Source organism: Mobula hypostoma, chromosome 3 (genome assembly GCF_963921235.1).
Source record: "Mobula hypostoma chromosome 3, sMobHyp1.1, whole genome shotgun sequence".
NCBI classification, from domain to species: Eukaryota; Metazoa; Chordata; class Chondrichthyes; order Myliobatiformes; family Myliobatidae; genus Mobula; species Mobula hypostoma.
The window spans coordinates 45,461,221-45,484,021 of NC_086099.1; the positions used below are offsets into that span (position 1 = coordinate 45,461,221).

Below are 22,801 nucleotides of genomic sequence, written 5' to 3' on the forward strand. Positions count from 1 at the left end.
TGATACCACTTCCTATACAAAAAAACACAGTAGCTTTAAAAAATATTCCGGAAAATGTAAAAAGATTATTATAAAGCATTCTCTGTGGTAATGTATTCAAATTAGAAAGCTATCTTTACCTTTTGATGAATATTCTATTTTGGAATTACTATCAGACATTCATTTTGTACAGCTTATCTTGTTAAAACAAACTGGTTAATACTAAATTCTTAATCTATACAGGAATTAATACAAGAAATCGCAATACATAATTAATTCTTGAAACTCAGCCAAATATGGGATAGTGAAATGTAGCGCAGTGAAAATTCCAGAAACTTCTAAAATTCTAACGACAAGGATCTAAAAGGTTAAAAATGGAATTTCCTGAATGGGTTGAACATATGAACTGGGGTTGCCTAGCAACAGAGTATGTTTTGTGTGGCACTGTAATGTAGTAGGCAACTCTCCAGTTACTGAAAACATGCAAACACTTTGTAGTTGGCATTCCTGATTGGCCTGGAATGACATGACATTTTAAAATCATGTTTAGAATGTCCACTGCGTGACTGCTCGGGAGTATCAGTATCTGCCAAATGACCATCACTGGATGTTATCCAATCCAGGTAAAAGGCTGAGCTGAAATTGTCAGGGTGACGTGAGAATTTATAAACTAGTCAGTACGATCTTACACAGAGTCAGAACAGCAGTTGATCGATACAAATTAAACCCTTAACACTTTCAATGTATAAATTTTTTAAAAATGGAGTGTTACTGGAAGATTTGCCCAACTTTAGAACTATGATCCCTTAAGGTACTAATGATGTATGTGCATTGGCAGAAGTCCTACTCAACTCCTGTCACAAGTCACCCTCAGCAAAGACATTGCAAAAATACCAATGGATGCTTCAGTAAATAAATACCAAAGAGGGCTTTCACCAACAGAAGCAAGCAGCATGTCCAATAGCATCTGTAAACTGCAGCTGTTAGAAATTGGATAAACCTGTGCTTTTACTTTATAGGTGCTGATGGACTAGCTGTTTGCTTTCATCAAAAACAACTTTCATTTCAGATTTCCAGCACTTGATTATAATTTTGGTAACATGCAAGGCCCTCATAAGCAAATATACTAAGGGAAATTAGAAATACAGGCAAATTTTAATATAAATTACAATGAATTTTCATTTTAGTTTGAAATATAAACTGCTGAGATATTATAAATTTGTTACGTAAGAACATACACTCAGTGGTTACTTTATTAGATACACCTACTCGTTAATACAAACATCTAATTAACCAATCATGTGGCAAATCAGTGCATAAGAGCACATAGGCATGGTCAAGAGGTTCAGCTGCTGTTCAGAATGAACATCAGAATGAAGAAGAATTGTGATCTAAGTGACTTTGAATGTGGAACAATTGTTGGTGCCAGATGGGGTGGCTTGAGTATCTCAGAAACTGCTGATCTCCTGGGATTTTCACACATAACAGTTTCTTGAGTACAGAGAATGGTGCAAGAACAAAAAAAAAACTAGTGAGCGGCAGTTCTGTGGGTGAAAATGCCGTATTACTGAGAAAGGTCAGACTGGTTCAAGCTGACAGGAAGGTGAGAGTAACTCAAATAACTACGCGTTACACCAGTGGTGTGCAGAAGAGCATCTCTGAACATACAACATGTTGAACCTTAAAGTGGATGGGCTACAGCAGCAGAAGATCATCAATGAACAGAAATACTTTCAGTGATCTCTTTATTAGGTACAGAAGGCACATAATTATGTGACCACTGAGTGCACTGCAATGAGGCGATGTGAATTCCTGAATTTCTAAAGAATAAATATGAAATCACTTGTGTAACTGGCTTAACAGTACGGTTCAGAAAAAAACATTAATATAACTAACAATTATTTCTGACAGCAATGAAAATAAGTCAGGATTTACACAGTCAATTTATTTATTTTGATTGAGACACCAGAGTGAAAAGAAATGGCGTATGATACTGGCCATTTCCAAGGTCAAAGCAATGTTGAGTTCAAGAAGTTGGGAATAGAAATGCCGAGCTTACGTTTTCCACAAGGAGTCTCCAATAGAGCCTTGGAAATGTAAGTTAATAGTGTGTTAATTAGTGTGGTTTGAACATGACCTCACACCTCAATTAATTCACGAAACCCTGTGCATATACAGTACCATAGCAAAAGCTTTCAATCTGTCAATTCTCAAGGACCACAGGACACCTGGTTGAAATTTGGCTCCCATCAGAAATTGGTCTCCATTATATACTTGCTTCATAATAGCATGAGAGCCTCAATCCTATCAGATGGGTCAAAACTGATTCAACAGCGGTGTAGTTCAAAGTGCTGATAGAGTCTTTGACCATCAGTGGAAAATCCTGAAGATCTAGGCCTTAATCCCAGCACAAAACCCATGATGCCAAGTGAAGGATAAGTGAAGCATTTGGCAGGATAAGTGAATCAACATCAGCATCCATTGTCAGGCTAACATCCCCCAGCACCAAGGCTCTTCAGCTACACTGGGCAGGCCACCTCTTTTGCATATCCACCATATTCCTGAACTAGGCGCTATTCTGCACTCTGTCACAGCAAGACATAATGAAATGGACAGAGATTAAGTGTGCTCTCAATATTTCCACAAAAATGTGCAATGTCATTACTGGCTCCATAGAATCCTTGGCCTAGACAGAATACATTGTTTTGTTCAATGGGAATACCAATAGGCATCTGCTCTACTTTGCATATGATAACTATCAACAGGAGAGAATGGATCATGTACATTGTATGTAAACTGGTGAGATGTTTCTCTGTGTAGAATGTGGCTGTCTCTCATTCTGAAATATAGACAACAACTGACATTGCCCCTTTAAAGCGGTATGAAATCATCTATGATCTTTAGAGACACTGGGAAATCTCTGCAATTACAACCATTAGAAGAACTCGTGTCCATTGGAAGTTAGATAACAATAATGCACTTCCACTGAGGACCATCAGCAGTGGGGAAATTATAATATGTTATATGTGTGGAGGCATATAACACATATAACATGGGTATATTTAAAGCAAAGGTTGATATGTTCATGATCAGAACATCAGGACATCAAAGGTTATGGGGAGAAGGCAAGAGAATGGGGTTGAGAGGGATAATAAATCAACCATGATGGAATAGCAGAGTAGAATTAATGGGCCGAATAGCCTAATTCTGCCCCTATACATTCAGATCTTATAAACTCATACTTCAGTGTTAATATTAATGGCAACTTTACAAAACTCTCAGATTAATTCTTGCACAAAGAAAAGAGAGGTGTGACAAATAGCGGATGGGGGTTGGGAGTGAGGGTGAGGGTAGTCACACTGCCCAAGTGTTTTGTTGTGTTTAGAGTCAAGGGCAAGTTTCCAGACATGTCATCCATTTAGCAAATCATATGTTACTTTAAGGATTAGTATGCATTATGTAATCATAACTGCATTATATAGTCAATACTTGCCTTTGTAAAGTATGAACAAAACTCTGAAATTGGACTACAACTGATATGCACTGAGAACATGAAAAATCAATGCCTTCTGTAAAATGTAAGTAAGCAACAGCACAACTGCATGTTCTTCTGTGGACACAATCCATAACACCCAGAGTGTTTACTGCCCTCTGGAGATGAAAAGAGCTCCCAGGATTAATCTGAATTAAGGTACAAAGGACTTTTACTTCAAAGTAATTGTTGACAAATCATATGATTATTATAGTTTAATAGACATAATTATAAAACCAAACCTTTCTGCAGTTACCCATCTTTTACAGATAACCGCTGTTTGCACTATGAACGAAGTTTAACAAAATTGCAGAATCATCTTTTTCCCCTAGAAAGAAATTATGTGATTAAATTTCTGAGCTTCAGTCACTGAGTTTATAATTTTCAACAGAACAGTACACAATTTTCTTTCTATTAACCATTATTTAACAAAATTATCCCGTCATGCAATGACTTTCAATAAACTGAGAACTGGAAACTTTAGATAGGAATCTAATGATCTCTTTGGGCTGCATGACATTATGTTTGACTTACAAAACCATTAGAACCATTAGGTAATAGTTTAGCCGTCTGATCTTGTAACATTATTATTTATATATTCAATACAAAAGTATTGGTTCAGACAGTGGTTTCAGGAGGAAACTCCCTCTGATATGGCAATGATATTGCATTTTATTTATCTTTTAAAATAACTTATCATTCATTGCAGTTTTACAGGAAGGGAGAACCTATTAATTTGGGAGACAAATGAACATACAACCTCCCAAGGAGATGGGGTTAACCTACTGATCATTTTAGATACATATTGTGCAAATATAGACGGTAAAAATGTTAAGGTAGTTGCACCACCCAAACTAACAGCAACCAGCCCCCTGACCCTCACCTCTTAGCCCATAAGATCAGTCATCGGATTTATGGAAGCATCCCAGAGCGGCCTGAAGTGCCTTTCGTAACGATTTTCTCTTCTATATGGAAGAAATACCTGGCTTTCGTGTGGCATTTCTCCATCACTGGTGCTTTAAATACCTTTGCCAGAAAGTTTAAAGCAATTCAAAATGCTATCATTTTCCTATCAATTGGGTTTGCATGTTGCAGGTGGTGGGAAGCAGGGATGTGATACTTACCAGCAATCACCAAGCACATTAAGGATACGTATGTGTACATCTCAGTGTATTTTATGTATACAAAAGTAATTAGGTTTAAATTATCATATAGTCCTGCCACCATGGAAATTAGTATTCATAGAAGACATTAATTTATGTTCTGTTAACAATCATTACTGGTTTCTAGCAGTACCCTTTTCTAGAAATGAAATTGTGTTAACATGAGACTCTAAATGCATACCGTTGACCCACTCAAAGTTCAGTTCAACCAGGAAAATGTTTAGTGAATAAAATATTATACTTCTTGACATATCCTGCGCCTATGCAAGATACTTCTCCAATAACTTCCCTCCCAAAGGGCCAATCTCTTCAGCCTCAGAAATACCAAAAAACAAATCTATTTGGTATGAAAGTAAGATAAACGATAAAGCAGATCTCAGGACTCTGCTAGAAACACCATAGCAGAAGCAATTAAAAGTCTGCACAGAGTTTCACAGTGAAGCACTGGATCCTGGATTGATATCAATGTGACACTGCCATGCCTGGTGACTCACATCATTCTGAAGGAACCGGGAAAGCCGCCTGCACAGCAGCTGGTGTAGTTGATGAGGATGATTCCTGATGACTCATGGAATGACAGGGTAACACAGGCAGGCAGTTCATAATGCACAATTTAAATGCTTTCTTTTACCTAATCCATGACAGATACACTTCCGCAAGACATCCTCAGATTCACCCACTCTCATCCTCTTTTATAAGTCAAATTTCACATTTGGATGTGCTGACTGAATCACTTACTGTCTGTAATACCATTCTCGCCAAAATCTGGGGATCAGTATTCGTGAAGCAACTTCCACTTGTTTAATATTCAGAAATTTGTGCACTAGGATCTTTTTACAAGCCTAATGAGAACATAAAAGAATACTGCATAGGAGCATGATTTCTCATTTCAGCTCATGATTTCTGTGATGAACATGATGTCAAGTTAAATTAATTTCTTTTGCCTGCACATGATCCATAACTGCCCATTATCTGCACATTCATGTGCTTATTTAAAATCATTACAATACCGTGATCTTATCTCCTGCATGCTGGTAAACCTGTTCTGCACCCTCTCCGAAGCATCCACATCCCCCAGCAATGAGACAACTAGAGTTGCATGTAATACTTCCAAGTGTGGCTTTGACAAAGTTATATACCACTGTATCCTGACTTTCTGACTCTCGCATTCTGTGCTCCTATTGATGAAGGTAAACATGGCATATGCCTTTACCCCCATCTACTGAATTGCCACTTTCAAGGAGATATGGATTTGATCTCAAAATCCCTCTGTACATTAGCATATAGGAGGGAGATTGAAAATCTGGCTGAGTGGTGAGATAACAATAACCACTTAATCCAATGTCAGCAAAACAAAGGAGCTGATTATTGACTTCAGGAGAAGGAAATCAGAGGTCGTTGAGCCAGTCCTCATTGAAGGATCAGAGCTGGAGAGGGTCAGCAACTTTAAATTCCTTGGTGTTATTATTTCAGAAGTCCTGTCCTGTCCTGAGCTCAGCACGTAAGTGCATTTGCTCTGAAAGCATAGCAGTGCCTCTACTTTCTTAGGAGTTTTGTGAAGATTCAGCATGGTATCTAAAATTTTGATTAATTTGTATAGATGTGTAGTGCAGAGTATATTGCCTAGTTGCATCACAGCCTGGTGCGGAAACACTAATGCCCTTGAATGGAAAACCCTACAAAAAGTAGTGGATATGGCCCAGTCTATCATAGGTAAAGCCCTCCCAATCATTGAGCACATCTACATGATATGCTGTTGCAGGAAGGCAGCATCCATCATCAGGGATATCCACCACCCAGAACATGCTCTCTTCTCACTGCTTCCATCAGTAAGGTGGTACAGGAGCCGCAGGGCTCACACCACCAGGTTCAGGAACAGTTATTACCCCTCAGCCATCAGGCTCTTGAACCAAAGGGGATAACTTCACCAGACTTCACTTACCACATCACTGTAATGTCCCCACAAATTTTGAAGGGCTCTTTGTCTCATGTTCTCAATATTTATTACTTGTTTGTTCATTATTATTATTCTTTCTTTTTGTATTTGCTCGTTTGTTGTCTTTTGCACAATGGCTGAATGCCCAAGTTGGTGCAGTCTTTCACTGATTCTGTTTTGATTTTTATTCTATGGATTTAATGAGTTTGCCTGCAAGAAAAAGAATCTCAGAGTTGTACATGGTGACCTGTATATATTTTGATAATAAATTTATTTTTGAACGCTGTTAATGTCCTTTAACTAATTGTGTACTTTCCCCTCACATCTGGAGGGAAGCTTTCATTACAAATCGCTTTGTTTCAAGATGTTAGATTCCGTTTTGTATAACCTGGAGCATGGTAGGACAGTTGTATTTGAGAGGTAAAAATGATAGGACACTATGCTCCATAGTACATAGTGGAGCATAGTTATTTGCTGAAATGTGTACTAATTTAAATAAAATATCCTGACTACTTATCATGATAGATTGATTTATAGTCTGCTACTAAAGACCCTACACATTCAATCTCTGGCTAATGTAAGAGGTGTTTGCTTTCTAGTCCATTTAATTTACATTGGTGCAACTGATGTGCCCAGGACCAGAAGCTTAATTAAACCATATACTGCAGATTCTCACACAGTTGCTACAGCAGTGAAAGCTGACTGACCATTCACAGCGTTAGGTGGAGGATGAAACTTTTATGCATTGCAGCTGGTTAATGGGCTCCAGATAATGGTAATATCTTTTACGTAAATGAACTTGAAACACAAAAAGGCTGAAAATGTTCTGATTTGCAAAGTTTCAAAATACTTATGGTGCTTTGATGCTGTCTTATATTAATTATATTTTTCCCCAACAGTGAATTAGTTAAAAAAGACATGACATAACATCCGCATGCTTTGATATTAACTGATGAAATTTAGAACGAGGACGTATCTGATCTGATACAGTGAATACGCTGCATTTCAATATGTCAAATTACAGTAATCATTTGCAATCTCAGATCAAGGCTATGTATTTGACTTCTGTTTATTCTGCTTTGGAAATCTTTTGAGTGGGATTAAGAAGAGGAAATGAAAAAAGATATTTCTTACTGGAAATCCAATGCATTTTTAAATGTGTGTTTTTTTTCAAGTGAGCTCAGATAATAATTCTCTACTAAGAATACAGCACAGTTTAGTTTTGATTATTTCTCCAGCAATGTTTTAGAAAGGCCACATTGAAATTGCACCAAAAAGTTCAAACAGATTATTTACCAAGTACCTTGGCAACAATTTGAGAATCCTCAGAGCTGCTTTGTTTGTCTATTGAAGTGGAATAATCATCAGTTTCAGAGAAATATATCCCTCGATATAGCTAGCTGAATTAAATTTGTGAATGTTTTCCATGTCTTCATGGATGGAAGATTGTATCCACTAAATACCAGAAGAAAACATTATTGGTGGCCAATATTCTAACTTTGAACCAGCAGAATTCATGAATTGTACTTTGGTTATATTTGATGCAAAATAAAATCACCAAAGGGGTGAGGAATGACTGACTGCTGAAAGCTTGCAGATAACACACATTATCTTCTGAATCATCTTTGCTTTGTATGCTCCAGGACACTACATTATTCTTTGTGTTGTTTTGACTTCTCAAATAACGTTGTCCTACCATGCACCAGGTTGCACAAACAGGATCTAACATCTTGAAATAAAGCCATCTGTAATGAAAGTTTATGCATGCTTTGAGGTAATTTTATTTAATTTGATGAGAATTTTTTTGAGAATATGCCATAAAGGAATTGCAACTTAAGTAGTTTTCAGAGAAAAAACTCCTAAAGTGTTAACATTTGCTGCATACAATGGGCATTACTTGCTAGAACTTTAACTTTGCTTTGGAAAAAAAAATGCACAGCTTTTTAAGATATTTAAGAGACTCTTAGATAGACTCATGGATGTAAGAAAAATGAAGCATAAAGTGCTGTGTAGGAGGGAAGGATTAGATCGATTGTGGAGTAGGTTTATGTAGGTCGACACAACATTGTAGGCTGAAGGGACTATACTGTGCTATAATGTTCTAGGGTCTAGTTATCTTTCAGAGATTTCATTTCAATATATTGAGGAGAGCATCACACAAAAACTCACCACCATATCAAAAGTAAATAAAACAAATACTCAGCAGGTCCATCATTATCTCATCAGGTTGGTGGAACTAAAGTGCTGTTGAAAGACTCACTTGAGATTTTTTTAATCTTCTCATATTTTTCTCAAAAGATGGGACGATAAAAACTATGCTAAAGTGAAGATATTTCATTTTCAGTCAAGTCTATAAGTTACTCAAAATTTACATAGTAAACAATTTATTTAATGTTTATTAGGCAGCAAACAAAGACCAGCAACTTTTATGTGTGTTGCTTGAATTTCCAGCATCTGCAGAATTCCTGTTGTTAAAGTTTTGCATTTCAATTTTAGTACGTTTACTGGCACTTTTCGCCAAAGCTGCATTTCTCGTTTCTTTTTCATCTAAATACCCATGATCAGCATTCCAAAATGCAGAAGTTGCCACAAAGTCTCTGTGGAACATCAACTGAAATTGTCTATTAAAACTTGCAGTTTCCATAATCACTTTCTTACTCATAATTCCTTTAATATTCTCATTGTCAATCTTTGGTTTAGCAATCCACCCAATTTTTCCTGGTGATTAAGATTTGAATGACAGTCTAAGACAACCTCGCCCAAAAGACAAAATTTGATGATGCATGCTCTCAGTATCCTTCCATCAAATTATTGGAGCACATAGCAAGCTTTTATTTACTTTTGCGTTGACTGCAATCAGAAGTGGGTGCCTTGCTGTCTGGTCAGGGGTTAAGCTGTTCTCCAAGTTTTGGCACATAACACAAGTTGACATGGTGTTGCACTAATTTAAATCACATCTTTTATATGGAGGGAATGCTGAAACAAGATGTATCTGCTATTTAAGACCAGTCTAAAAAGTAGTGTTTGCATTAGTAGGAAATTCTCCAAAGATCCAGCCAAAAACGAAGAACAAAAAAGCTGCAGGTGTTGGAATTTTTAACTAGAACTTTAATTCTGTTTCTCTCTCCAATGATGCTGCCTGCCCTGCTGAGTGTCCCCAGCGCATTTAACATACTTATTCCTAACCAACACACTACCTATGCCTTTTATTTAAGAAGGGCTGCAAAGTAAGGCCTAGACACTATACACCAACAGGCCTAACCTCTGTGTGGTAGGCAAATTACTAGAGAGGATTTTGAAGAAAGAGATAAACAAAGACAGGCTGATTCAGGATAGAAATCACAGCTTTGTGCACGGGAGAGCATGTCTTGCAAATTTAATTGAGGTTTCTGAAGAAGTAATCAAGAATGTTGATGAGGGCTGTGTGGTAGATGTGGTATATATGAACTTCAGTAAGGCCTTTGGTAAGGTTCCACAAGGTGGCCTGCTGCTGAGAGATGCATCACATAGGATCAATAAACAGCTAGCTAAATGGATGCAGAATTAGTTCATTGATGGTAGGAAGCAGAGGACAATTGTAGAAGGTTGCTTCTCAGACTGGAAGCATGTAATTAGTAGTGTTCCCCAGGGTTCAGTATCAGGCCCATTTCTATCTGTCATATACATGAATGATTTGGATGAGAATGTAGAAGGTCAGTAAGATTGCAAATGACAGTAAAATAGGCATTGCCATTGACAGTGAATGTGGTTATCAGGATTCACAGAGAAATCTCGGTCAGCTGACTAAGTATGCTGAGGGATGCAAATGGAGTTTAATTCTGATAAGTGTGAGGTGTTGCATTTTGGGAAGACGAATGAGAGCAGGATTGTCACAGTGAATTGTAGGACCGTTGTTGAAGGGAGGTATCGAGGAGTACAAGAACATGGTTGCCTGAAAGTGGACAAGATTGTGAAGGTGGCTTTGGGCACAATGGCCTTTCATTAGTTCGGGTGCTGAGTTTAGAAGTTGGGATGTCATGATGCAGCTGTACAAGATGTTGGTGGGGCCACATTTGGAATACTGTGTTCATTTTTTGGCAACCTTACTATTGGTAAGATGCTGTATTATTGAATTGGAACAAGTACAGTAAAGATTTACAAGGATGTTGGCAGAACTTGAAGGACTGAATAACAGAAAGAGGTTTAGTAGGTTGGGACTTTTCTCATTGGTGTACAGGAGAATAGGAGGCAATCTTATGGAGGTGTATAAAATTATGAGGGGCATGGATAGGATAAATGCACTGTCTTTTTCCTGGGGTTGCGGAATCTAAAGCTAGAGATGTAGGTTTAGGGTGAGAAGGGAGAGATTTAACAGGAATGCAAGGGGTGGCTTTTTCACCCATAGAGTAGATAATACATGGAATGAACTACTAAAGGAAGTTGTTGAGTCAGGTACATTAGTAACATTTAGAAGGCACTTGGATAGGTTCATGGATAGGTAATGGTTCAAGGGATATGAGCTGAACATCGGCAAATGGGACCATCTTAGATGGGAATCATGGTTGACATGGGCCAATCAGGACTCGTTCTGTGTTGTATGACTCTATGACTAAAACATTAGCCAAGAAACTGGATTTTACTTGTTTTAGTACACTACGTGGGAAGTTACCAAAAAATAACCAATATTGGAACATCTGTACTTTAAGAAAATGTTATCATGATTAATTCCCCTTTAACAGGTGTTAAGACCCAACCTGTTTGTTTCACACTCATGGCTATTTGCTATACAGGCAGCACTACTGTCTCTTAAAATGGTCCCCCCTGCAGCACCGGTCTGAGTCCACAAAATGGGGGAAAGCAAAGGAAGGTAAGATGACATGTGAAACTAAAGGAGGACAGTATGAAAAGCTTGGAGGCCAGAATATGGTGAGAAAGAGCATAAGAAAAACATGGAGAAACCCCCTTTCCCCTCCCTCACCAGGAAGTGGGCAAATCACCTCCTGCAACTAGTGGCACATCAGGGATTCACTACAGTGAGCAGCCGAGGTTTCAGCACTTTCCACATGATGGGATTCTTGTTGGGCCATCTGCCAACTGCACGATTCACAAACTGCAACCTTGTAATTTTATTTCTGCTGTTAATTCTTTAATATGGATGGTGTCACTACGTGTACAGCATTGTGCAAATGGGCACATGTCTATAGCTAGAGTGACTAAGACTTTTGCACAGTACTGTATTTGTTAACATGGAGCAGCGAGTGAGTCTGTAAATCAGGTGGGAGCAAAGGATGTTGGGAATAGCGAGGATGCAGCACCGTGGGAGGAGTGTGGGACAGGTGGCAGAGAAAGAGTACCAGGGGCGGGATGTGGCATGGGTGCAGACACACACAGGCCTGAGACACCGGACAAGGTCATTTGATTTCAAACAATTGGTTTGTTGATCACTACAGAATGTCTCTCTGGTGCTTCCTGCTGCCTCCCCTCTCCCTTCCCCTTTTCACAATCATGATTCCCCTCTCCCTGCCCCGTTCCCACTTTCAGTGCACAATTGTGATGGCATTTGGAGGATTGTGTACCGTATTGGTCACTCTCTTATAGGAAAACCATTAAAAACTGGTGAGGATACAGAAGAGATTTATGAACATGGTAACTGGACTGGAGGGCTTGAGTTATACCTGACTGTCCATGCTAGAATTTTATTCCCTGAAGGAGAGGTGACTACATAATTTATAAAATCATGACAGGTATGGATAAAGTGGATGTTCATAGTCTTTACCCCAGTGTTGGGGAGTCCAGAACTAGAGGACACAAGTACAAGATAAGAGGGGCAAGATTTAAAAGAGATCTGAGAGGTAATTTTTTTTTACACAGAGGTTAGTAAGTACCTGGAATGATCTGCCAGAGGAAGTGGTTAAGGCAGATGCAATTGCAGCATTTAAGAGATGTTTAGATGGGTACACGGAGGAGAAGGGCTTGTAGGGTTATGGGCCGAATGTGGGCAACTGGGATTATCAGGGAGGATGCTGTGGTTGGCATGGACCAGTTGGGCAAAGAGACTGGTTCCATCCTGTATTACTCTATGACACAGTGAGGTGCCTGTCCAACTCTCCAATGGACAATGCAGGAACAGGAAATGCATGTGAACGCTACAATATGGGCCCAAAACTGTAGCTTATATGTTCTTTGCACAAAAAATAGGTGCTGATAGATTTTTGTTAATCCAATTCCGAGGATATCATCTAGAAATTTAACTCATTATTCTTTTGGTCATGAACAATTTGCCAGCTTTTTTTCACTGAATGAACAATCAAAATATCTTCATTTTGAAATTAAAGAATCATGACACTTTTTTTCTTGTTTAAAAGGCTACAGTAGGATCTTCATACCAATGAAACGACCAACACTTTCAAAATGCAAAACATTTTTTTTCTTTCTACTGGCCAGATTGTGCAAACATGCAGGAAGTTGATCAGCAGAAAGCAATCTTTGTATTGTATGAACACTAATTCTTTATGGAAACAAATAACATCAGCAATATTTAGGTAGTAAAATATCCCAAACAAGCATAACCAAATTATATAATACCTTGAACAAAGGTGGTTATCAGGACAGGTAACCAGAAAAAGTCAAAAGGATATTTTGTAAAGGAACTTTAGTACAAAATAACTTTTACGCTTTATTGTTTGTTCCTTATTAGCACAAGAGCAGAATTAATCTCTGATATACGGTTGGGCACTCTGCCATGTTATGCTACAGCAAGAGCAAACTTTATCTACATCCAGTTCTCATTGATCATGTTTAAACAAAAACTGTCCTTGCATTATCATGCTTTGCTTTTCTTCAAAATGAAATCCTGGGAGCAATGTTCTAAAATGCAAATAAATTTGCACGGACAGGAATGTGCCACAGCACAACACATAAAAGAGTACAAGGCAGGGAAGGCCGCACATCCCACCGAGCTGGTTCTACCATTCATAACCGATATAATCATCGGTTTCAGCCTACTTTTCTGCTCAATCACCATAATTCTTGAATCTCCCATGGTCCAAAAACCACTCAGCTCTTCTTTAATTTATTTAATGATTCATAAACAGCTCTCTGTGGTAGAAAATTAGTAAGATAACAACTTTTGAAGAAAAAAGAAATTTCTTACCTCACTGTACTGTACATAAGTCAAGCTTTTTCCTGAGACTATGCCTCCTAATTCTAATCCCCTGGGGCTTCACTATCTTCACCATCTCTACCGAGCCTTTTTTGAACATTTTTTATTCGCAGTGATCACCTCTCATATTTCTAAGCTCCAAAGAATACATGCACATTCTGCTTATTCGTTCCTGGAAGAATGGCCTCCGTATCCAGAGGTGGACCTAGTAAAATTTCACCGCCTCTCCTCCGAGTAAGTATATGTCTTCTTAAATAAGGAGAGCAATGTGGTACACTTGTAGAAAGAGAAAGAAAATAGTCTATTTTTCAGGTTGGTAAGTTGTGACTGATAGGTTCCTCTGGCAAAAATACTGGAGTTTAGGTGTTTACAATTCATATTAATGACTTCATTGAGGTGACTTGGTTAAGGAAGTAGTGAGTATGAAAAGGGATAAATATGCAGATTAAGTATTGTATTGGGAAATAGGTGATTATCATTTTGGTAAGATGAATAGAAAAGCAGAATATTAGTTAATATGAGACTATTGGAAGTTAACAGTGAGAAAGATCCAGGTTTCATTATAGAGGAAGCACACAGTTAGTCTGGAGATGCAGCAAGTAATGAAAAGGGTAAATGTCTGATATTGTAAAAAGTACCAGTACAGAAGATTTTTAATTTACTAGAAAATGACCTTTTCAATGGTCTTGTTTGTATGTTTACCTCAACCTTATGTTTAAAGTTTCAATCCTGGCCTTATTTGTCCTTTCTGGAAACATCTGTGGAACCATAATGACAATTGAGTTAAGGAATTATCCATGGCGTCATAAAGAAAACCTAGATCATATAACCATAGGGTATTGAAGCAGAATTTGGCTATTCAATCATGACCAACTTATTTCCCCTCTCCACACCAATCTCCTGCCTTCTTCCTATAACTTTTACTACTCATACTAAACACAAATTTACCAACCTCTGTTTTAAATATACCCAATGACTTGGCTTCCACAACCTTCTGTGGCAATGAATTCCACAGATTCACCAGTCCTTGACTAAAGAAATTCCTCCTCATCTCTGTTCTAAAGAGATCTCCTTCTATTCTGAGGTTGGGCCCTCTTGTCCTAGACTCTCCCATTAATGGAAATATCTTCTCCTCATACACTCTACTTAGGCCTTTCAGTATTTGGTATGTTTCAATGAGGACCACACCCCCCCCCCCCCCATGCTTTTACAATCCAACGATTACAGGCTCAGAGCCATAAAACACTCCTCATGTGTTAACCTGTTAATTCCTTGGATCATTCTCATGAACCTGCTCTGGAACTTCTCCAATGCCAGCACATCCTTCCTTAGACTGCGAACAATACTCCAAATATGGTCTTACCAATGCCTTATAAAGTCTCAACATCACATCCTTTAAAACCAGTTTCATAGCTATGGGAAAAAAGGGTCATTCATACTTCAACGCATTACTACATTTTTATACAAATTCTCCCACACAATCAGAATTAGAATCAGGTTTAATATTACTGGCTTATACTGTGAAATTTGCTAACTTTGCGGTAGCAATATAATGCTATACATGATAAAAACAATCCTGAATTACAGTAAAAAAAATATATACATACATACATATATATATGAAATAGTTAAATTAAGATATGTCATGCAAAAAGACAGAAATTAAAAAGCGAGGTAGTGTTCATGGGTTCAATGTCCATTTAGAAATCAAATGGCAGAGTGGATGAATCGCTGTGTTTGTGTGTGTGTGTTTCTGAGAAATTAATTCTTTAGTGATATTTATCAAAACAAAATCCTGGCATACGAAGAACTGCTATTACTGAATGAATTGGAAATCAAAGGTTACATACTATTGAAAGGAAAGCATATTGATCTATGTATCTGAGGAAATGATGAAAAATGGAAATGCAGGTAGTGCTATAAGACAATTATTACTAAAGTGTGCCGATTTCTGTTACCAGTTAAGTTATAATTTGAAAAGTGACAAACACTATTACAAATTATACTATATAGAAGTACCATGTGTCACTTACATTAAATGCATATAGCATCTACAAATGCCTTTACTTTATAGTGTAAACTAACTGTGCATATCCACAACATAATTTGCTAATCCTGATGGTACACACTGTCCAATGCATGTCATGAAAACTAATACTTAAAGCTTCCACTTATGATTGTTTTACAACAGAGTTCAAGTGATAATTACAACTGTAGATATATATTTAATTTCACTAAACATTGCATGCAAAAACACAAGAAAAAGTACATTGTGTACAAATGTCATTTTTCTGTTTCGTTTAAGACAGTAACATGTAGTGTCCATGTATTGTGTTGATTAAAATTACAAACACGTTCCCTATTTCACAGTAGTGGCTGACGTGACCAAATGTCTGCCTCAATAATTGTAGTCTTTGCATCCATTTGCAACAAAATCTGATCATCTTAAATTATCACCTGTAAGCCTTCCAAAGGAAAGTGATCATCAAAACATCAGACTGGAAAACCCTTTAAATCACAATGAGTTTCATTCATCATACTTACTGAGGGAAGCTTGCACTATAATTCAGGTTGCACAGTGTCTGACAAATCAACAATATTTGTATTCATGTTTGGTTTTCACAAAACATCTTCCATTTAGGATTCAATTATGAGATAAGCTTATTGCAACTGTAAACTTGTCTCAGGAAAACAAACAAAAAAAGCAGAAACCATTTAAATTCTTAATCTGGGAATATCATTTTTGCAATCATTAAATGAAAATATATTCTTTCTATCTGAATAATAAATAAGGCCTACAATCAGATTTTTAAAATTAAAATTTTCTTTGCCTACATTCTTACTTGGAAATATAAAATTTTGCTGCAGAAATGCCAGTATGATTGAAATTGATTCCAATGTAATGGAAGAGAAAAACATTTGATCTCAGAGATTTGGTATGGGGAGTGGATCACCTATTTGAGTCCGAACTTAAAGTGTGTATTGATTCTTAATAAGGCTGTTTCTTTCTAATGTTTGTAGAATATGACTGAGTGATATTCTGCAAGATACATTCCATGGAAACATCTTCCTTCCCTGGATCAGTTAAATTCTGATCATTCAAACTTTTATAATGTGCCTGCAGAAAACTTTATTCATGAGGTACAATATTATATTTCTCTGCCTCAAAGGTTATTCAAATACATAAACTGATCAATAGACCTCAGCATCAAAGACGTACCTTATTGGAGGCCATTTCACTGACAGAATTCCTGGTCTGCAGGGTCTCCAGCTGGTCCAGGCACCAGTCAAGCTCCTCCAGGGTCTCTGTTGCAAGTTTTTGGTAGGCCTCCTCTGCGAGCAAACAGATGAATGGAAGTTCAGCTTTTGAACTTTTTACAGGATTAGCTTTGACAGTGTAAGGGTCCACCATGCCACACAAAGCCATGTTCGGGTGACCAGAGCTCACACATGAGTTGTCCTTCATAATGTTTTCTCAACAAAATAACAACAGGAATATAGTCTTTTCTCTTTTTCAAACCAGAGCGGCCACGTTAGCGTTGAGTTCTTTTTCTGTGGGAAAGGAAAACACAGTAGCAGGTCCGTCAGTCATAAGCGTTATACAATGAATGAAGAATTCTCTCTTTGTCCATCCTTTGATGTACTGGTATTATTAAAGCCAAAGTGAACACACTTATTTAGTCTGCAGAATATTTTCCATAAGAGAAGTAGACGCCTTTATTCTGAGCCAGGTACTTGAGTCAGCTTCACGTTGCCCATTAAATTTTCTTCATGATAACTCCGAATGAATTTTTTAAACTGCTCCACAGCTGCTCAGTTGAATGTATAAAACCATTTGAACAAGCCAGTACATCCTCTCACACATTCCAGTTCCAATTAGATTAGTTTCCTGCTTTTTTTTTCCTGTTTTAACTGTGACATTAAACCATTCACATCACTTCAAGAAAATATGACTAGTTTTATCTTCGTAGTACTAGAATCAGTTAAAGGACTCTTATGTGGCATCACACAACTAAGAAAGTCTGCCTCTTTTCTTTGAACCAGAAGCGGTAGTGCACTGTATAAGCAAAGGGCCAGGCTGATTAGAAATCCCGGCATAGATCTTTAGGGAGGATCAGGATCTGGCACTCCTTCAGTGAGAAACAAACAAAGCAGTTTTTGTGAGTTGGCTGCCAAAATATTTCCAGGTTCCATCACAACAAAATGAATTGAACTTCTACACATTTTTCTATTTTTCATTATATTTTAAGAATATAAAGTACCTTGAAAAAGTATTCAGCCTCCAAACCCTTTGTTCATATACAAGGGTATTACAACCAGCGATTTTAATCAATTTAATGAAGAATATTTAGTTGTGAATCACATGCTCCTTTTTTTCCACAGTAGAGCCCAAAAAGCAGGAAAAATTGTCAAAAAAGAAAAACTAAAAGTTCAAAAACTGAAATGGCAACTTCTCAAAAGTATTTATCCCCCTTTGCTCAGTACTCAGTTAGACTACCTCCCGCAGATATTGCAGCCAATCAAATCAAATCAAGTTTACTTATCATTGAAATCATACGTAGATACAGCTGAATGAGACAGCATTCCTCTTGGGCCAAGATGCAAAATATTCAAAATAGCAAGCTAACATTAAAAAATACTGAATAACATTCAAAATAGTGAGCAAAGAAGCACATTAGAAGCACAATAAAAAACTATATGTAGCACACCGCTCAAACACAGGAGGGCAGCACTGATGGGCAAGCCCAGGCCCCAACTGAACTCAACCATGCTGTAGCACTTCCACGTCTCTCACCTGGTCTGCAGCAGCAGGCAAGCCCAAGGCTTGAGGCCTAGATCTCACTGTATCTGAAGCTACACAGCTCATATGTTGACTTTCCCTCCACCAGACAAGGGTAACAGGTCTGTGGCAACTTACATTATCACTGTCCAACAGAGTCATGCAATCACAAGTGAAATGTCCGAGACAATCACCCACGGTTATATTGCCCCAGCTCCGATGTTTCTGAGTAGCAGGGAGCAACATGGTCTGCAACCAGGACAGCTCCTCCAAACCCAAATCGGCTCCTCCGACACATCGGTGGGCTCCTCCAATATCCCAATCGTTCCTCCAAAATCCAGACCGGCTCCTTCAACACCTTGGCCAGTTCCTCCTACACCACTGCCAGTTCCTTCAGCACTTCAGCTGGCTCTACCGCCGACACCAGTCCAGCTACTCCGACCAATGAGCAGTTCACTGATGGTGTAGCCCTGCAGTACCCGATGTTCTTGGAGTAGAATTGTCTTTGGATCGTAAACATCAAATTTTACAAAGAAAAAAACACCTTTGGTTGGCCCCCGAGAGGCTGCTGTGTTTGCAAGCACTGCCAGCTTACTGGAAGTTTTTATTGTGGATAACTCTCGATTAGCTTTGCATAATGTGATGGAGCAAGATTTGCCTATTCCTCCTAGCAAAATTGCTCAAGCTGTGCTGGGTTAATTGGGAGCGGTGCTGGACAGCAGCCTTGAGGTCTTGCCAGAGATATTCAGTCGGGTTAAGGTCAGGACTCTGAAGTGGGCCACCCATTGCCATCAATTTTCTTCATTTGAAGCCTCTCCATGGTTGCTCTGGCAGTGTGCTTTGGGTCATTGGCCTACTGAAAGGTAAACTTCCTCCCCAGTTTAAGTTTTCTGGCAAAGGCTAACAGGTTTTTACCCAGGATCTCTCTGTATTTAGCAGCATGCATCCTCCAATCACTCCTGACCAGATTTTCAGTCCCTGCTGCTGAAAAGCATCCCTACAGCATGATATCATCTACACCACACTTTACAGCAGGGATGGTGTACCTGACTGATGTGCAGTATTTGATTAATGCTATATGTACAGCTTAGTGTTGAGGCTAAAATGTTCCAATTTAGTCTCATCCAACCACAGGATTTACTTCCACCTCTCTACAGTATTTTCTAAGTGAGGCTTTGCAAAGTCTTTATGGGCAAGAGTATGCTTTTTTTTAGTCAGAGTTCCTTCCTTGCCACTCTTCCAAAAATACACTTTTTGTGCAAGGCCTTAGAGATTGTGGAGACATGAACTTCATCTCCATTTGTAGCCACTGACTTCTGCAGCTCACTCAGAGTGACTGTTGGTGTCACAGTAGCCTTTCTTACAAGTGCCATTCTTCTCCAGTGACTAAGTTTAGAGGGGTGGCCTGTGGCAGCAGTTTTATATTTTCTCCATTTCCCATGAAGCACCTCACTGAGCTGAGGTATGTTCTCTGCCTTTGAGATGATCTTGAACCCTTCCCCAGATTTGTGCTTCTCTATTGTCATTTCCATGACTTGCCTCAATTACTCTTGGTTTTTTGGTTTGATCTGATGAAGGATTTCCATACTGTTGGACCCTACAGAGAGAGGGGGTATTTATTCTTATAAATTCATTGAAAACAGGTGATTCTCCAATTTTCTACATCAGCAAATTGGGTGGTAAAGTAATCTACAGTATTGCACCTGAGAAAAGCTAGCCTAGTAATCACAAAGGGGATGAATACTTTTTTTGCCTCACAATTTTGGTTTTTAATCCTTAGTAAATTATTGACAGAAATGATGCACAATACTTTGTAGATTAGCTCAAAAATCCTGCTTCAATATATTTTAAATTTAGAAAATAAGACAGTAAAACTATTAAAATAGTTATAGGAGTTGAGTACTTTTTCAAGGCACTGTATTAAATTTGAAGTCACAAAGAAAGAAATAGAGCATCGAATAGTACAGCACAGTGTGTTCTCTTTAGCTCATGATGTTGTGTGGATCCATATAAGCCTTCCCCACAATCAATCCAACCTTTCCACAATCCTCCATTTTTCTTACATTCAATGTGCTGATCTAATGTCACTATTCTATCAAGCCCTACCACCAGCCATAGTAATCTGCACCAGGCGCCTGGCACTCTATGTATTAAAAATCTACCTCTGATATCTCCCTAAACTTTCCTCCACTCACCTTAAACAGACATCCTCTGGTATTGACCATTGCTGCCCCGGGCTAAAAAAACTTGCTGGCTGTCCACTCATAATCTTATACACCACTATCGAGTTGTCTCTCATTCTGCTTTGCCTGCTCAGTCTTTCCTCATAGATCATGTTCTGTAATCCAGGCAGCATCCTAGCGAGTCTCCTCTGCACTCTCTCTAAAGCTTCCAGATCCCAGCGACCAGAACAGAACGCAATACTCTAGGTGCGGTTTAATAATGATCATGTTAAAGTATCAAAGATGTCAAATAGAAAAATAATTTGAGAATCAATAATTCTGCGAGACGTCTTAGTAATATCTGAAAGTAACTCAGGTCAATAAAAATTATTTTCTAAATAATAATCACTCTTACTTTAGAGACGCAAGGTTCAAGTTCCACTTCAGAAGTTTGAGCACAAAGAGGTAGGAGAACATTAAAATGAAGCACTGAAGGAATGTTATAGTGTCGGAGAAGCCATGTACAAGATGCGATGACTTATGTATATGTAAAAGGTCCCGTGCCACTACTTCGATGAAGAGCAAAGCAGTCAGGTGCCCGAGCCAAAAGTCAACGACTAAAAGCAGATTACCTAATCATTATCACACGTCTGCTTGTTGAGAACTTGCTGAGGGCAAACTCACTGTTATTTTTCTCATACCTCAAGAATGGTCATACATCAAAAATATTTCTAGAGCTTTAAAGAACTTAAAGGAAATGTTGGAAGTTCCTGCATAAATCTAACCGGTTTTCTTTTGTTACAGTAATGATGAGTTCAAAACAATATTTTATTACACCTTGGGCTATATTGGTGGTGCAAAAAACACCTAATAACCGTAAGCCGCCTGATTTCATAATGGTAGGGCAAAGCTCTGCTAGATTTTTTTTAGACTTATAATTATGCTGAAATTTAAGTAAAATTGTAATGGTACATGATCAACTGCACACAAAGGGCATGTTATGCTGCCTACGAATTTCCTGCAGTACCTTGCCAGGAATCTGCCTTAAGGGGCAATGATGAGATCAAGGTATTGGAAATAATGAACAGTAGCCTAAAATTCTTCATTTCAGTGTGGTCTGTTGGGGAAAAATTCTTTGCACGCTCTAAGTAAGGATTTTTTTTTGTGTACCATACTCTGCCAGAGCCTCGGCGACCACTTTTTTTCCCAAGTGGTTGTCTTGGAGGAAAGATTCTGTGAGGGGTCACGCACGTCCTTCTCACGGCGCAGTCTTTTTTTTTTATGAGGCTGAGTTGCCAGCTCGACACCCAACCCGTCACAGATGGAAAGCGTGCCCGGGAGCGGCCTGACTGGGTTCGAGCTCGGGAATCTTCGCTCCGGAGTCTGGCGCTGATGTCACTGCGCCACTGCGCCACCATCCTTATCAAGTAAGGATATCAGAGAAAAATGCAGGGATTCTGTATGTGAAGTTTTTCTGGAATCCTGACTCCAGAGCAGCCTTAGCAAGAGTCAAGACCCTATTGATACCAAAGCATGCAATATAGTTCATCAACAGGACCAGCATGGGATTATTGCCACAAACACTGCCAACTTTATGAAAAATATTCAAAAGCCTTTCTCATGGGAGCATAGGAACCTGAATGAATCAACCCAGGTACCACAGCTAACCACCAAGCTCCAGCTGCATTATCAACAGCACAGACATTTTTTATTCTCTTTGCCTTTTGCTGACCCAACAAATGATCAGGGTCATCTTTGGAGAGCCCATGAAGTGCTACTGGAGCTCTGAAATTCTGTAATCGCCCTCCACACCCGCCATTCTGGCTCTGCATACAATGTGTGACAGAGAGAGCAAAGTTAATTTTCAGTGACAAAGCAACTGGTTTTGATACACAATGCCAATTTAGCTCCCATTCCACTTTCAATGCAAATCTGTAATATCACACTCAATATACTCTGCTTAATTTTAATTCTGATATCTCAACAGAAATAGGGCAGGCAAGTGGTTAAAGTGCTGGAAAGACACTATGCATTGAACACTTAAGAATTCATATCAACTGTCATTTTAATGATAGGGTTTCCAGCAACGTCAGGAACACATGCATCAG

General features: G+C 38.5%; 1 protein-coding gene across 4 annotated transcripts in view; it reads right to left on the bottom strand.

The window, feature by feature from the left end:
• Nucleotides 1–22,801, bottom strand: part of pde4d (phosphodiesterase 4D, cAMP-specific) — a 698,763-nt gene that overhangs the window by 33,720 nt on the left and 642,242 nt on the right. For all 4 annotated transcript variants that reach the window (XM_063042963.1, XM_063042964.1, XM_063042966.1 and 1 more), the window contains one exon: nucleotides 16,972–17,084. In XM_063042963.1, coding sequence (XP_062899033.1) covers nucleotides 16,972–17,084 — 113 coding nt within the window. The remainder of the gene's footprint in view (nucleotides 1–16,971; nucleotides 17,085–22,801) is intronic.